General features: G+C 36.7%; 1 protein-coding gene across 11 annotated transcripts in view; it reads left to right on the top strand.

Annotated features, from left to right (window-relative positions):
- Positions 1 to 16,764, top strand: part of ATM (ATM serine/threonine kinase) — an 87,314-nt gene that overhangs the window by 53,280 nt on the left and 17,270 nt on the right. For all 11 annotated transcript variants that reach the window (XR_012040471.1, XR_012040473.1, XR_012040470.1 and 8 more), the window contains exons 44-54: positions 1,387 to 1,491; positions 2,008 to 2,127; positions 3,205 to 3,439; positions 5,342 to 5,509; positions 10,071 to 10,190; positions 11,180 to 11,397; positions 12,156 to 12,363; positions 13,147 to 13,260; positions 13,662 to 13,820; positions 14,993 to 15,131; positions 15,495 to 15,583. Coding sequence is in view for 7 of the 11 variants with exons in the window: in XM_072850582.1 (XP_072706683.1) it covers positions 1,387 to 1,491; positions 2,008 to 2,127; positions 3,205 to 3,439; positions 5,342 to 5,509; positions 10,071 to 10,190; positions 11,180 to 11,397; positions 12,156 to 12,363; positions 13,147 to 13,260; positions 13,662 to 13,820; positions 14,993 to 15,131; positions 15,495 to 15,583 (1,675 nt within the window). In the remaining 4 variants the exon portion in view is untranslated. The remainder of the gene's footprint in view (positions 1 to 1,386; positions 1,492 to 2,007; positions 2,128 to 3,204; positions 3,440 to 5,341; positions 5,510 to 10,070; positions 10,191 to 11,179; positions 11,398 to 12,155; positions 12,364 to 13,146; positions 13,261 to 13,661; positions 13,821 to 14,992; positions 15,132 to 15,494; positions 15,584 to 16,764) is intronic.

Raw genomic sequence — 16,764 nt, 5'->3', positions numbered from 1 at the left:
TTGGATTGAAAAGCAGTCTTTTTCACTTAGACCTGTCTGTTTTGTATGCACATCACTTTTCATTTTCCTGGGAAACTGCACGCAATTGATTCTTTTTGATTGTTCATAACTATAAACTGAAATTTTCCATTTTTGACTCAGATAGTAGATGTGTCTTAAGTACATATGAGGGATAGATAGTTTTTAATGTTTAATTTATAAGCAAATGGGGAAAATATTACTCAGTAAGCCACAAGAGGTTATCAAGACCTGGGTAGACAAACACCAGTGTTGATTCATGGCTACTCTCTCATAAGGAGTATTCTCCTCCCTTGTGTAATGTTGGCTGCCTGGCATTAGTTATTTCATATGACTGGATAGATAGAAGGATATAGTGTGAATTCTGTCCCTTCCTAGTACAGCTTTAGGAGGTTTAGGAGGAGTACAGAATCGCACGTTTTAGGAGGAGTACAGAATAGATTGACTAGATTTTGGCAAAAGCAGAAGTTACATGATGGGGTCTTCAGTAACTCCTTCTACATTAACTTTTAGGAGTCAGGAGAATGGAGGGTTTTTCTCCAAAGACTCTTAGAGAGAGATGGATCTGGGGAACGTACTCTTGGTGTGTTCATTCTCTTCTGCACTGTCTTAAGATCATTGTTTCGAAGCACCTGGAGGACTTCACAGGCATATCCTGTTGAAGGGCCTATGTCATGTCACAATCAGAACAAAATTCATATAGGTGGGCTCTCTTTGTCCCTGGGTTAGGGTCTGTATAAACCTCTTTCGTTATAAACCTCTTAGGCAAATAGGATATTCAGTTTTAGGACAGGAGCAGAAAAACAACATGTAAGATGAAAAGAGAAAGAATGAGATGGCAGGAAAGAGGAGGGTCAAGGAGAAGAAGAAAGAAAAGTGAAAAGGGCAAAGAAGAGAAAATTAAATTGAACATTATGGGTTTTTTCAGCCTTCTGATTTTCTTTATTTTTTTCCTTTTTAAAAATATTTCTGAAGTGTAAAAAATTGTTGATTCTGAAGTTGCATACATACGGTAGTATATATCTTTCAGCATAATACTGAGAGAAATGTGTTATGATTAAATTTTTATTGTGCAGTTGGTTTTGTGTCATATTTTTGATAACAATCTTGAACATATTCTCCATATTTCAAACATTTTGACAATTACGGTTGTGTCTTTGTTTTAAAAGAACAGCTTGAATTTATAAAATACTAAATTAATTTAAAATTCAAAGGGTTGCATTATTATTTCTTATCATGCAAAACACCAATCCATCCAACTGCAGAAAATGTACTACTAAAAATATTTGTCATAAAGATAAAATTGACTTCTTTGTAGATAAATAAAATTTTCCTTTTATTTTATGTTGCTTCTGTTTTATTTTTAAGAGATGAGACAGGAAGACCAGGGTACCATGAATCACTGTATGATGCTCTTCAGTCTTTACGAGATAAGGAATTCTCTGCTTTCTATGACAGTCTTAAAGATGCCAGGTAACTGTATGCAAATATTCTGCTGTTGGAGAGAGAGACGGAGAGTATGTGTGTGTTTGCAGTCACAAGTTATGTATAAAAGACTATTATGGGGTTTTATGGGCTTAAATAAAGACTCGTGCATAAAATAAAATTCATACTTTTGCACCGCAACTTCATTTCTAAGTTTTTTAACTTAAATTTGTCCTTTGTGCGTATACAATTTGTGTGCTAATTGAAGATATGTTTCCTGTAGTATACACCCCTTACTTTGCAGTCCTCTTAAGTGGATTTGAATGCTGACTACTCTTCTTTAGCTGAGCTGTCACAGAGGCTTTGGAGTTTATATACGCTTACCATGTTTTCATTTATTGACAAACATAATTTTTTTAACTTTAATGGTAATACAAAATAATTCTGAACTGAATAGTTTTGCTGTTTAAATTCTGTTCACTGTATGGAAATTATGTTACGAATGTTTGGAATTACTTGTGGATATGAAAAAAAAAAATTACTATTTTTCTGTTAAATCCATAGAGTGAATGAAGTAGAAGAGCTGTGCAAAGGCAGTCTTGAGTCTGTTTATTCACTATATCCAACGCTTTGCAGACTACAGCTAATTGGAGAGTTGGAAAATATAGGTCTGCTATTCTCCAGGTATTTTTTTTAAGCTTGTTTCGTACTCCTTTGTCAGTCTTCAGGATTTTTGGTAATCAAGTCTAGCACAAAAATAAAATTACCTCAACAAATTTTATTCACGAACGTCTGAAACTTCATCTTAAAAATTATATGGATTTTAGTTTTACTATGTGAAGACAAATCTAGATTCTCTTTATTTCCAGACTGGATTTATTCATGGTCTAGTTTTAATTATTTGATATTATGCCAATATTGTATTTTAAATAATTGTTTTCTTTCCTTTGTTTTGAGGTCACTGGTATACTCCAAGGTAGCAGTCACATCTCCTAGCCTTTTGTTTACTAAAGTAACTGAGTCATCCTCTTCTAGTTTCCTTTCTAAAAATGTTTTCCATTTCCTTGATGATACCTGTAGATCTATTGAAAGTTGTTTCAGTTTGAATCACTTTCTTCATGGACCACTATTACCATCAGTATTCTACCTGAATTCTTAACACTGCTTTTTAATCGTAGGAAGGTATTTATGTCTGTAGTGCTATTAACATTGAATTTTTTCTGCTGTAGTTGTATCAGTTTGGTAGCTTATAGTCATCCTACAGTCATTTAGCATGTCCAGGACCTTATGAACCATTGCTATTTGCAGTTAATGAATCGCCTAAGAAAATAATACATATAATGACAACCTACACAGCTACATTGTCACAGTTTGGAATTTATTCTTATATTAATCTATATACAACCTATATAATAAAATAGGAATCTTTGTCTCTAATCATTTAAGTAGCCCTATGTTTGAATGTGATTCCCTTTGCTGATGGACCTTTAACACAACAGTTTTGGATGATTAATCAAGGATGTTTACAGTGGAGTTGTTCACCTTACTAATGTTGATCTCTTGGTCTTCATTTTTGTTAAAACTGGAAGCCTGCCAGTTTATTCTGCATATCAGTCATTGTAGGGTTTTATGCACTGTTTCTTGGTTTTGAACTGTAGATTGTGAACTACCTCGGTAGTTTACTTTTGTTACTCATCTTGCATTTCAGTAATATTGGGTGAGAATTAATAACAGTCTTTTTTATTTTGGTAACAATTGCAGATCTGTTACTACTCAACAACTGAATGATACTTACTTGAAATGGCAGAGACAGTCCCAGCTTCTCAAGGACAGTGACTTCCGTTTCCAGGAACCTATCATGGCTCTGCGCACTGTAATTTTGGAGATCTTGCTTGAAAAGGAGAATGAAAATACCAAAAGAGAATGTATTAAAGACATCCTGACCAAACATCTAGTGGAGCTCTCTAGATTGGCAAGAACTGCTAAAAATACGCAGGTAACAAATTCCAGGAAAGATCAGTGATGAATGGTTAGTTTTTTAGTTTATAAAAGAACTTCATTTTTTAACAGTACTGAAGATTAATTGTATTCTAAGTTTATTCAATTAATTAATTAGCTGAAGACTTAAACTATGTAGAACTTACTCATAAATTGTATTTATGGGCATGTTTTCTGAATTTTGTTCATAACTGTAAGCTACTCTATGAGGTAGATAATACAAAAATGAATTTTTTAGTGAAGAATGCTCTTCTTACTTTGTTTTGGTGCAGTTTTATATATCCAGCTTTCACTTGCATCATACTGTTGTAGTGTTCCAGAGTGAAGCTGCAGAAAGAACTCCATTGCATCTGTATACGTAGTGTTGTCTTCAAGGTTTTATACTCTCAAAGTACCATTGTACTGTAGTAAATCTCTCTCTGTGAATGACTTAATGGGATTTGCAGTATCAGTGGTTTCTGCAGCTGCTAATGCATTTAAGATCCAGAGTCAGCCTTTGCTTGTTCTAGGTAGTGCATCTGGAGGAGTAACTTAACAAGAATTTATGGAGCAACAATATCCTCCAAGAACCTTTGCAGAAAATAGTTCCAACTAAATATTTAATTTGGAAAGATGTTTAATACTTCACATATATGAAACTATTAAACTTTGATTTCAGGAAGGTTCTAACTCTTTTTGTGAATAATGATGAAATCAGTAGAACAGCGGTCTTTGATTTCATGAATTTGCAAGGTTTACGCAGCGCCTCTGGAATTGTTTGGGAAAATTACTTCTTCAGAATTTTTTTATCTCATGTCTGCCCAGCCACTAACACTGTGGTGATGAGTGTCCTGTAAGAGCCTCAACAGAAGTTAAATTTTTTTCACTTTGATTTTTAGTTACAGAAGAAGATTAAAATTGGGGCACCGTATTTTTGGACGATTAGAAGTTTCTGAAAGATTGAGCCAGTGTGTTTCTGAAAACACTATCGTTTCAGCCTCTTCAGTGTTGTAGGTCGTGTGCAACCGTTGGGGCATACTTCTGGGCCTTATCAATCTTTCAAACCATGGGATGTTAACCCTTTCCTTTTGGCACACTAGTAGTTGACAACAGTAAGTGTCTGGATGTAGGAAAGTTTTTGAGGTAGCCCTCTTTGCAACTAATGGCTTTTCTTCCTCTTTGGTGCCACTACCTCTTCCTCTTTGGTGCCTCTTTGGTGCCTCTTTTGGTGCCACATCAGGAGAAGGAAGTGTGCGCCATACAGAATCATCAGTGACCACTAATTGAAGTACCCAAACTTACATTGTCATTTTTAGGTGTTCTTACATTTTAATTGTTTACCTTGCTTATTTAAAAGTTTGATTGATTTGGTTATTGGTTGGACAACTTGTGAAAATACACTTCACTCTCAATCTTTGACATTGTTAAAAAGATAGTTTGCTCTTTGTACTATCATAGTGATACTAGATTACTAAATAATGAGGATGTTACTTCACCAGTGATACGAGCATACAAAAGAATTAGTGTATGGTGGTGCCATTTTTCTTCTTATTTTTCTGCAGTCTCTTAGGATGTAATAATAATCACTAACCTAACCTTATAAAACCATTATTTCAGTAGGTACTGATTATAGAATTTCTATACTTTATACCTCCAAATAATTTAAAATGTTAAACATTGATACTTCATTTTGGAGTTTGTGAAGTTTAATTCCATAGTCTATTTTTATTGCATGTCAGGATTTTCTGCAAGTATATAGAAAAATAACTTCATTTCTTTGCTGCAAATAAATTCTTAGCATTGGATAGGCAGAATATGCTGCACAAGTAGAGCAAATGAAGATGGAGTTTAAAAACAAAACTTGCTGTGAGATACAGGTACTTGACTTAAAGAATTGTTTATAATGTTTTTTCAATTTCAGCTTCCAGAAAGAGCTATGTTTCAGATCAAACAATACAATCCAACGGGATATGGAGTTTCTGAATGGCAACTAGAAGAAGCTCAGGTTTTCTGGGCTAAAAAGGAAGAGAGTCTTGCACTGAATATTCTTGAAAGGATGATAAAAAAATTAGATGCAGATTGGTTTCAGGTATGTATTATATAATGTATAAACTTATGGGAATTAAATTATTTAAGGTCCTATTTCCACTTTCTGAAGTTTTCCCTTGGAAGAAAATTAAAAGGCTGTCTGCAATATTACTAGATCTGTTTTGTACTCTCAAAATGTCTGAAAGCAAAAAAATCTGTATTAGCAAATCTTATCAGGGGTTTTCAAAACGAGTCTGTAAGAGTGGCAAATGTTAGAATTCATTATTCATTATTTTGCCTCCAGTGCCACCACTTTGAAATATATAGCTTTTAAAGTCAGAGATTATTTCCTTTGATAAACAATTAACTTGTTTTAAACAGAACTGTTACATAGAGTTGTATCATCTTGTTCTGTGCCAATCGTTAAACTAACGGCCAAGTAGGATTGTTTAGGCATAGAATCATTTAGGTTGGAAAACACCTTTAAGATCATCGAGTCCAACTGTTAACCTAACACTGCCAAGTCCACCACTATACCATCTCCCTAAGCACCACATCTACATGTCTTAAATACCTTCAGGGATGGTGACTCCACCACTTCCCTGGGCAGCCTGTTCCAATGCTTCACAACCCTTTTGGGGAAGACATTTTTCCTAATATCCAGTCTAAACCTCCCCTGGAGCAACTTGAGGCCATTTCGTCTTGTCCTACGGCTTGTTACTTGGGAGAAGAGACCGACCCCCACCTCTCTACAGCCTCCTTTCAGGTAGTTGTAGAGAGCGATAAGGTCTCCCCTGAGCCTCCTTTTCTCCAGGCTAAACAACCCCAGTTCCCTCAGCCGCTCCTCATCAGACTTGTGCTCTAGACCCTTCACCAGCTTCGTTGCCCTTCTCTGGACACGCTCCAGCACCTCAAGGTCTTTCTTGTAGTGAGGGGCCCAAAACCGAACACAGGATTTGAGGTGCGCCCTCACCAGTGCCGAGTACAGGGGGACAATTGCTTCCCTAGTCCTGGCCACACTATTTCTGATATCTACTATGTTAGGAACTGTAATAGTGTACGTGTTTTTGTTAGAATAATAATAACATGAAGATTTTATCTCTGGTCATTATTGTGTAAAAAAAAAAAAAAAACTAATACAGGGAGACACTAATAATATATTTTATGCTAAAGAAGCATACCTTTGTTGCATGCGTTTCCCTGATGTCTGTAGGGAATCTTTGTGCAAAGACGGGAATATGAGTTGAGGCTTCTATTTCAGTGGGGCTGAAGCTGTATCACAAAGTGTACAGAGATTCCAGGCAAGTTTTTGACTGACAAACATTCACTACTGTACCTCAGACTTCTTTGTCCCTTGAACTAATCCATTATCAAGGAACATAAATATGACTGGAGGTGCTATTTCACATCTTTGAATCCTCCCCCATTTACAAGCACACTGAGCTGTGAGTTTTATGTTGTACTTCTGAAAATGGAATCTTACTTGAAACAGGGGAATGTTTTCTCATCAAATTTGACTTCAGCAAGTGCCTCTGAATCTTAGTTATCTTAGATAATCATGTCAAAGCCACTTCCGTATCATCTCTGAAAGGTCATGGAGATCAGGGGAAGTCCTGATGACTGGAAGAGGACAATCACACTTATCTACAAAAAGGGCAAAAAGCAAGATCAGAAACTACAGAGCAGTCACACTCATTTCAGTCCCTGGGAAAATTACAGAACAGGTCTTTAGGGAGGCTATTGCCATGCACATGAAGGAAAAGGCAGTTGGGAAAAGCCAACAGAAATATACTATCATGCTTGACCAACCTGATTGTCTTCTGTGATGCAACAGTTTGCCCAATAGACATGGGATGAGCTGTGGATGTCATCTACCTTGAATTTAGCAAGGCATTTGACACAGTCTCTCACAATATACTTCCTGATAGGCTGGTAAGATACAGACTGGATAGACAAGACCACAAGATAAGTGGAAAACTGGCTAAACTACGGCGCTCAAAGGGTGGTTTGTTGATGATTCAAAGGCAGCCTGGTAGCCAGTCAGAAGTAGAGTTCCTTAGAGTTTGTTATGGGGTCTGATACTATTTTTATGACTGAGATCTGTATGACAGGACTGAATTTCCTCACCAAATTTGCAGATAACAGCAAACTGGAAAGAGAGAGAGATATTCTGGAAGGAAGAGCCACCAGTCACAGAGACCTCAATAGTTTGGAAGATTGTGCCAAAAGGAATTGCATGAGATCAGTGGGAAGCCCTTCATCTGGGATAGAATAATCTCAAGCAGCATTACAGGGAGGAGGCTGACTGCCTGGGGTGTGGCTTTGCCAGAAAGGACCTGGAGGTCCCAGTGAACAGCAAGCTAAATTGATTCAACAGTGTGCCCTTGTAGCAATGAAGGTGAACCATGTCCTGGGCTGCATCACCAAGAGTGTAGCCAGTAGATTAAGTGGTGTGATTATTCTACTCTATTTGGCACTTCTTAGCCCACACCTGGAATAATGTGTCCAGTTTTGGTCCACCATTCAAGAGTGACACTGAAAAATTAGAGAGGGTCCAGCGGAGGGCTACGACAATGATTAGAGGGTTGGAGAATTTGGCAAAGGAATAAAGGTTGTAGGGATTGGGTTTTTTCAGTCTTAAGAAGTGAAGGCTTAGGGGGATCTAGTCACAGTCTTCCAACTACCTGAAAGGTAGTTATAGTGAAGATGGAGGTAACTCTGCTCACAGAGATGCACAGCGAAAGGGCAAGAGGCAATGGCACAAGTTGTTTCAAGGGAAATGCCATCTGCATACAGGAAGAAAATTCTTCACCATTAAACACTGAACAGTGTGCCCAAAGAAGTGATGGAATCTCCCTTGCTGGAAATGAGTAGTCAAGACTCGGTTTAGGAGAGTCCTGGACAACTTAATCTAAAGCCCTGCTTTCAACAGAAGGTTGGGCCAGATGGTCTCCAGAGGTTCCTTCCAGCCTTGACTTTTCTGTCATTCTATGATGTCCTTTTACAACAGCTATTCTGGCTTTTCTTCATATTAATCCATCTGTTCTCTTCGTGGGGGTTTTTTTTGCTAATTTGTCCACTTCTGATAAGAGTCTTACTGACCTGTGCTTCCCTGGAACTTGTTAAAATATTGGTGTCACATCTGCCACCTGCCACTTCTCTTATATTAAGGCAGTTTTAAGCAAAAGCTTTTATACCTCTTTTAGTAGTTCAGTTATTTCATCTGAATTGCTGTAGACCTTTTGGAAAAATACATTCTGATCCTGGTGAGTTGATAGTTTTCATTTTGTCCGCTTGTTCAGTAGGCTTTGCTGTTGACACTTCAATAGCAGACAGACCTTTGAATCCCTTATAAAGAAAGGCTTTGCAGTGGGACTCTTCAAGCTCCTCCCCAGTGAACACAACTGCAAATAATTTAAATTTTTTTCTGCTTTATCTTCTCAGAGTGCTATTTGTTTTGTAACTCTGTTGCCTTTTTATCACATGGACTGTCTGGTGGCTAGCTGCTCCTAATATGTTTAAAGAACGCTTTTTTATTATTCGTTGAGTCTTCTTCAAGCTGTTTGCATTTTTTGGACAGCCCGATGGTGGGTTTTTATTTTTTTATTTGACAGGATATTTTATGATTTTTTTAATATATTTTCTTTTTCACTTGGAAAAAACTTCATTTAGTGTACTAATGTGGTAAAAATTTCTTCATCATCCTGACCTTTGTGTCTAGCTGTGATGGCTTTCTTTGGGTATTTTTTGGAGGGTAATAAATATTCGCTTTGAATCCATATACATTATTAAGGAGTATCACACTTCAGAGAAGCTGGAGAATTTTGGGCCAAGTTCTCCATGCTTATCGGGGCAAAATCATGAGTTGCTGCTTCTCTTTTGATTTTCATGATTGCTCCATGAATCAGTTGATGAGGGCCTCCAAAAATGTAGTCCTTCTCTCACCTTCCAGTGTTACCTTTACCCTGTCCACATAAGGAGGTTTTGTGTTTTTACAGCCTGTGATACCCTTCAGTATTTCACAGTCAGCATTGCCATCTTGATCAGAGTATATGTACCCTGTACTAAAAGTATTTTGGAAACTTGTCCTACTATACAGTTAAAGCTGAGCTTTCAGTCTGGAAACAAGTCCTTTGGAAACCTGATCCATCGTCTCAGAGCACTTTTAAGAAAGTTTCTGTGTAGAGGTCTGTCTGAAAATTTAATGATCGCACATAGTTATTGCAATTCCTTAATGTTTCCTACAGAGTGTACTATGGTACTTCAGACTAAATGGGGATATTAGAAAATACAATTTGGGAAACATGCTGTGAATTTATTTAGTTTTTATTACATTTTGTCATTGTTTTATTCTGTTTGTCATTGTTCAAACTGTCAGGTATTTAAAAATATGTGCTATCCTTTAGTCTAACATAGAATGTGAGTGTGATTTAAGGTTACTGACTACTGTAGATGTGGATGGTAAATGACTCTGTAGGTACATTACATGTAATAGGTCCAAGTCATTGAATTATATTTAGGGTTTAAACGCTTTATAAATTGCCTGCCTCATGTGTAAGAAGTATTTTTATTTGATGCTTCCCTCTTTTTTCTTTTTTTTCCCAAAACTTGCTTTCTCAAAGGTTGAGAATGATCCTCATCTGAAATTGGTGTATACAGAGTGTCTGAGGCTATGCGGAACCTGGTTAGCAGAAACATGCTTGGAAAACCCTACAGTCATCATGCAGAAATACTTAGAAAAGGTGCATCCAGTCTTTGAAATGTGCAGTCTTTGAGATAATGCCGTGCTAAAATATGTTGTTAAAATGTCAAGTAAATTGTACAATGCAGCCTTTGTTTTTCTGGATTGAAAATATGGATTCTTACAAAAATATTATCATTGTAATCTTATAAAACATTCAGAATATGGCTTTACAGAATTCATAGTGAAACTTCTGTGTAATATTGGCTTAAAAGTTCAGAGATAATGACTGCTAGTCCTGTTTCCCTTTCCTATTCCACCCCATCCCTATCCTCCATTCACTTAACATGATTTCAGTATGGTGATTGTATTTGCAACAGTCTCTTTCCACGTGCTGGAAAGTCTTGTAGTAGAATTTCAAAGTACTGTAATTTTTAAAAAACTCTTAGCCAGTAATATAAACATTTTTATTAGTATTTGCCTACTCTGCATTTCTTTATTTCATGCAAATTTTTGAAACACTACATAGTTGCTTTTCGCTGTTACTCTCTACATGGTTTCTTCACTCTGATGATTGAACTTTCACATATAATTTCCTTCTCTTTTTGGCACTTCTTGGACTTTCTTCTGTTTTTTTTCTCACCATCTTATGATACAAGGTTGTAAAACTATTGTAAAACTTCATGCTTAGTTACTCCAAAAGACAGTAGCTGTAGGAGACTCCTGTATGGTTATTAAAGCTGTTTCATACTGGATAGTCGTTTTGACTGTTTGCACTGAAATACTCCTCAAAGATTAAATTCACTTAGGAGAAAAATGTTCAGCCTGGTAGGTTTTATTTTGTATGCATATATATTCCATCATAGGCAACATTAAATAACCTATTTGAGCAGATGACCCTGCTTGAGCAGGGGGGTTGGACAAGATGACCTCCAGAGGTCCCTTCCAAGCTCAACCATTCTGTTTTTCTGTGATAATAGAGTTTAATCAAGTATTATGCAGCACTATTAGTCTGATTATCGTCTTATCATTATTGTAACTTCCTTTTAGGCTGTGGAAATTGCTGCAAGCCACAGTGGAGACAGCAGTGATGAGCTGAAGAAAGGAAAGATGAAGGCTTTCCTGTCTTTGGCTCGTTTCTCAGATAATCAGTACCAGCGAATTGAGAATTACATGAAATCCTCAGAGTTTGAAAATAAGCAGGCATTACTGAAGAAGGCCAAGGAGGAGGTTGGCCTCCTAAGGGAGCGCAGAGTTCAGACAAATAGGTGAGCATTCAAATGGAGAGGTGGTTACTATGGAGCCATCAAAGGCTCCATCTTTACTAATTCTCTGTCTCTCTGGGCAAGTGGTACAGCATGGCTCACATCTCTGCAGCTGAATTTTTCCTTCTCTTCACAAAATAGTGGCCAAATCTGTAGTGCTTGTTGCGAACAGTTTCTGACCTATGCCTGAACATGGTCTAGGAGAGTGCTAGATAGCATGGGCGAAAACTCAGCCAAGGAGTGTTACAACAGTTAAACAGTATGGATGATTATGGGCCAGAATTCACATTTATTCTTTGGATCTGTTTAGTTTATTTGACAGAGAAAACGTTACAGAGTAAAAAAAATGTTTGAGATTTTTCTCCATCACACATTTGGTGAAAGTGTAGAATTCATCTTAATACAGAAGTCTTAAAGATTTAGTAAGAGCAATTACAAGTGAACAGAAAAATCTGAATTTCAGCAGTTGGAAACTGAAGTCCTTACACAATGATCTGTACTGGATATTCACATTTACACCGGTATTGAGATTAAATCATAAAAAAAGAAAAAAGACACTGACTGAAAATTTACGTAGAGTGGTGGACATACACCAAAGAAATAGCTCCCACAATTTGGTTTCTCAGTTGTTTATTTTACTGTGCTTGTACATACAAAACAAGTAAAAAAATGTTAAATTAGTAAGTAAGAGAAGTAGGGACAGCTTTGCTTGTAAGTTCATGAAGAGATAATTTATTGTTTAAAAATGTCTATTCACATAGATATACAGTGAAGGTTCAGCGAGAACTTGAACTGGATGAATGTGCCATACATGCCCTAACTGAGGATCGTAAACGTTTCTTGTGTAAAGCAATGGAGAACTACATCAGCTGTTTACTAAGTGGAGAAGAACATGATATGTGGATCTTCCGACTCTGTTCCCTGTGGCTTGAAAATTCTGGAGTTGATAGAGTCAATGAAATGATGAAGGTATGCATATGTCTGCTGTTGCTTTTCCTCATTACACTTTGACATTAAATTATCCATCTTTCTTTTCCTTCTCCTCCTGTGTTTCTAGAAGATGAATTATACTGCTGTGCAGTATGCTTGCCTATGTATCTCCTTAACTTTTCCCTCAAAACTTGTTTTTTTCAGTCATCGTTGCTCATCAGTTAGTTTTTCATCAGAGAGCTGTAATTCTCAATGCATTTTAATTTAACTTAATTTAGCATTTTAATTTGACAAGTCTGTATGATTAAGCATATCTCATGGTCTTTCACTGTTGTCACCTTGTTCTTTACATACCTTGGATATTACCCATCTTCAACATCCTTTAGTACATTGTTCTAGTTTATATTATATATACTTTTAGGTGAAAGGATGTGCTTCTGGAACGTCTCTATAACACAGTAGCCAGGGACCAGTAAAGTTCTCATTCTCAGGCTGGTTCTATAATTTCTAGGATCGTGTGGGAAATCTGTTAATTCTTACCTGAATGATCTGTTTATAACAGAGATCTGTATAATTTAATTCTTCTCTTTGTGTTATAATTAACTTTGAAAAATAGAAAGTGTTCCTTCACTTGTAGCATTCAGCAGACATGGACCAAGGTGGTGTGATGCTCACTGGATTGCCATTTGATCACACAGAAATTGTTACTCTCAGTTTTAAAAAAAGTGCAAAACCAAAATTGCTAGCCCTTACTTGGTATTTTATGATTACAATTTTTGTGGTGTTTAGTACAGCTTTCTAACTGAATTTTCTCTACTACAGAAAAATGCAGAGAAGATCCCTTCGTACAAGTTTTTGCCTCTGATGTACCAGCTGGCTGCTCGGATGGGAACCAAGATGATGGGTGGTTTAGGGTTTCATGAAGTTCTGAATAATGTAATTTATGCTTTTCATATCTAAAGATATCTTGATTGGCTTAGCAGTGCATACTTCTAAACGATATGTGTCTTCCTTTGTGCAATTATAGCTAAATGAGTTATGTAGGCGATAAAGGTGTATTAAAAATGGGTGATGCAAAATGGGCGGGCGGGGGAGGCAGGGGGAAGAAGATTGGGGACTTTTTTCCTTGCTACTCAATTGATTTTCTTGTATAAGAATAGTCTTATGCAGGTATAAGAATATACTTTGTATGTGTTTTAGTTGTGGAAATACCATCTAAGTATTACTTTTTATTTCTTATTAGGAACCTTAGAAGTTCAAAAGAATAATGTTAATTAAGTAATTTTTTTTCTTCTGTACAGTTTTGAATAATGGGATCTTTTTGTTTTTCTTGACAGCTGATGTCTAGAATTTCACTGGATCATCCACATCACACTTTGTTTATAATATTAGCTTTGGCAAATGCTAACAAAGATGAACTCCTCACAAAACCAGATGCAATAAGAAGAAATAAGTTCATTAAAAATGCACCAAAAGAAATCTCCCAGCTTGATGTGGTGACTACAAAAAATTCTATTCTATTAACCACATTCAGTCCTTTCATTTTGTTAAAAAATAAAAAAAAAAATTATGTCAAGGGGTATTTTAGTGTAGAGCTCATCAGCTGACTATTGTTAAGAAAGATTAGGAGAAAAAAGTACTTTTAATAATAAAAAAATGCTGTTTTGTACGTACATCGGTAATTATTATTGAAAGAAGTAATTATGGGGTTGAACATAACATGGTTAACGTTTCCTGCAACAAATAGCCCCAATTATTGTGAAGAGTTTTGTGATAAAGGTCCTTGATGTGTGATTCTGTAAAAGGCATTTTAGATGCAACAAAGACTTGAGTGGGTTTATTATTAAAAGTACATACTGAATTGAGAATTTTTTCTGCTTTGAGTAATAACATCTGTTCTATCTAAGTATTTAGCCTTGTGCAGTATATCTTTTGTTCCGTTAATATGACCTTTATATGTTAAAAATCATGATGATGGGTAGTACTGAACTGTGGCTTCATGTTAATGTTGTTATTGCTTAATTTTTGTTGGAACCTGTCTTTGGAATCATCTCATATCTAGATTAATGCCCCTTCTTTCCCCCATCACTATAGGCCTGGCATGGTTGTTTGTCATTACCCTCTTACTCCCCGCACTGATAAAATTTTTCAGCACATTTTTATGTGGCTTTTTTCGCCTTTCTCTCAGATCTGTAGTTCTTCTGTGGTCCCACCCTTAGGAGTAGGATTATGCTAAACTCAACTAAGTCTCTCAGAGTTAGGCACAGAAGGGACGTATGGTCAGATTTTTGCCTTTTGCATACAGGCCTTTTCTTCAGTTGAGAGGAAATAACGGAAGCAGGAAGGTGGTGGAAGAACTTCCAAAACTGCCTGTCCCGTTTTCTGAAGAATTTTTGCAGGTTTTTTGCACTTTGCCGGGACAGATTTGCTCTCTCTCCATCCCCAGTAATATTTTACTTTACTCATTATCTCAGATTAGACAACACAGAACTTTTCTGCAAATTATTTCTGTTCATATCAAAAAAGGCCTGTCCATTATTGCAATTTTCTCTGTTTTCATAGGATGTATCTCAATTGTACTTATTTGACAGCATGTTATGATGCATCTTTAATCTTACAAGGTGTAGTTTGCAAGATCTCATATTTGTATTCCGTTGGGGTTTTTTAGGACAGAATGGAGGCTGCTAGTGATATAATCAATATTGTGAGGAAAAGGAGAGCTCATATGGTTAGAGACGTTGAAGCACTTTGTGATGCTTACATCACATTAGCAAATCTAGATGCTACTCCATGGAAATCTCAAAGAAGTAAGTCTTGGAAAAATTATTTTTGTTTTTAATAGTGAAGATATATTTTATTTTCTTGGATTAAAAAGTATATTTCTAAATACTGATATTTAGTTAAAGGAGATACTGTGTTAGCACTGCGTCCTATTTTTGATCAATGTAGAACTTAGTCTGGATTAAAAGTTGTAGTAATTGCTTGCACTGTGAAGTTCAGACTTCCTGAGTATGAAACTCCAAAAAACTCCAGCTGTCCTGTGGTCATCTTCATCAGCTCGACAGAAGCATGCAGTGAGGTTTTAGGTCCCAAAAGCAATGTAAGCTGTTTTTTTGTGAACTTTGATGTATGTTTATAGTTCTGAATTTAAAAATATTAATTCCTTTTAGTTACAGAAGGAATAAGTATTCCAGCTGACCAGCCAATTATTAAACTGAAGAACTTGGAGGATGTTGTTGTTCCTACCATGGAAATTAAGGTGACTGAAGTTGAAATAAATATACACTATAATATCAAATCTTAGAATCAACTTCAAATTTTTATAATGGCAGTCAGGACTTATATCTCTTCATCAAATTCCCATGTTCTTTACAGGTCAGCCTACCAGGGATACTTTCCTGTCAGGTGGGAGATGCAGTGTGAGATGCTTTCCTTAGGCTTTAGAAGACCTTCACCCCAAGTCTTATATTTGCTGGATAGTGGCGTATTATATGAAGATGGCTTTGCCACTGCCACTGTTAGCACTGACTAGTCTTTCATTATCAAAAGGGGTGATGAGCTACCTAAATCACAGAGAGGATCTTATTTTGTAGGTGCTAGCTCAGAGTTTCAGGGAGGCACTTAATGCCCAGAAAGTTGTGAGAATTAATAGATATGCCTCTTCGGCTGTTCCTAAATGGCCAGCTTATATGTTTTTACCATTCAATAATGGTGAACGATCCATTCCTGTTATCATAAATGGTTGATTGGATGGGTGCATAGGCACTCATTCTTACATGCCACACACCCTACCTAGGAAACTTACCAGTTTTGGGAGTGTAGAGTTGCTTTCTGGGCCAGCCACCTAAAATGTACATGTTATGAAGCCGAACTTCCCTATGTTGAAGTCCTTCAGGCTATGTCTATAAAGCTAAATAAAACAAGCCAAGGGACATTATGCCATCTGCCGTCAGAGGCCAGAAATTGCCACCCATGCTAAATAGCATTTGTTTGTAGGGCTCCTGTTGGCCCCAGGTGTTTCTCCTTTCTTTGTATGACGCGATTGTCCTTCTTTTTGCCTTTCTTCTTCTCCAGTACAAACTATCTGAAATAGTTGGAGGTCTGTGATGTAAACAGTTGGAGTGATATTTCCTTACAGCTAACTGAGTAGGGCTGCTTTGTGGCATGAGGATTTGGAGGATGGCTGAAAATACAGATCCTGTAGATTGCAACAGTTTTAGGATTGTAGATTGGGTCCATTTGCAGCCTAATGTAAGCCTAATGCTCCCCAACTGTACATGAACATTTTCTTGAGAGAATGATAGTTGGGACAGGCTGAAATTGTGTCAGAGCTTGTTTAGTGGAAGTCTGCAACAACAGGTCCCCTCTACTGATGAGGTGAACAAGGAGGAATCAAACTCACTCCTTTGCTCAGCATATTTTTGTAGCTGTTGTGGGTAT

This window comes from Ciconia boyciana, chromosome 1, assembly GCF_034638445.1.
Source record: "Ciconia boyciana chromosome 1, ASM3463844v1, whole genome shotgun sequence".
Taxonomy (NCBI): domain Eukaryota; kingdom Metazoa; phylum Chordata; class Aves; order Ciconiiformes; family Ciconiidae; genus Ciconia; species Ciconia boyciana.
The sequence above is the reverse complement of the archived record's forward strand: the minus strand, read 5'-3'. Positions and strand labels throughout refer to the sequence as shown.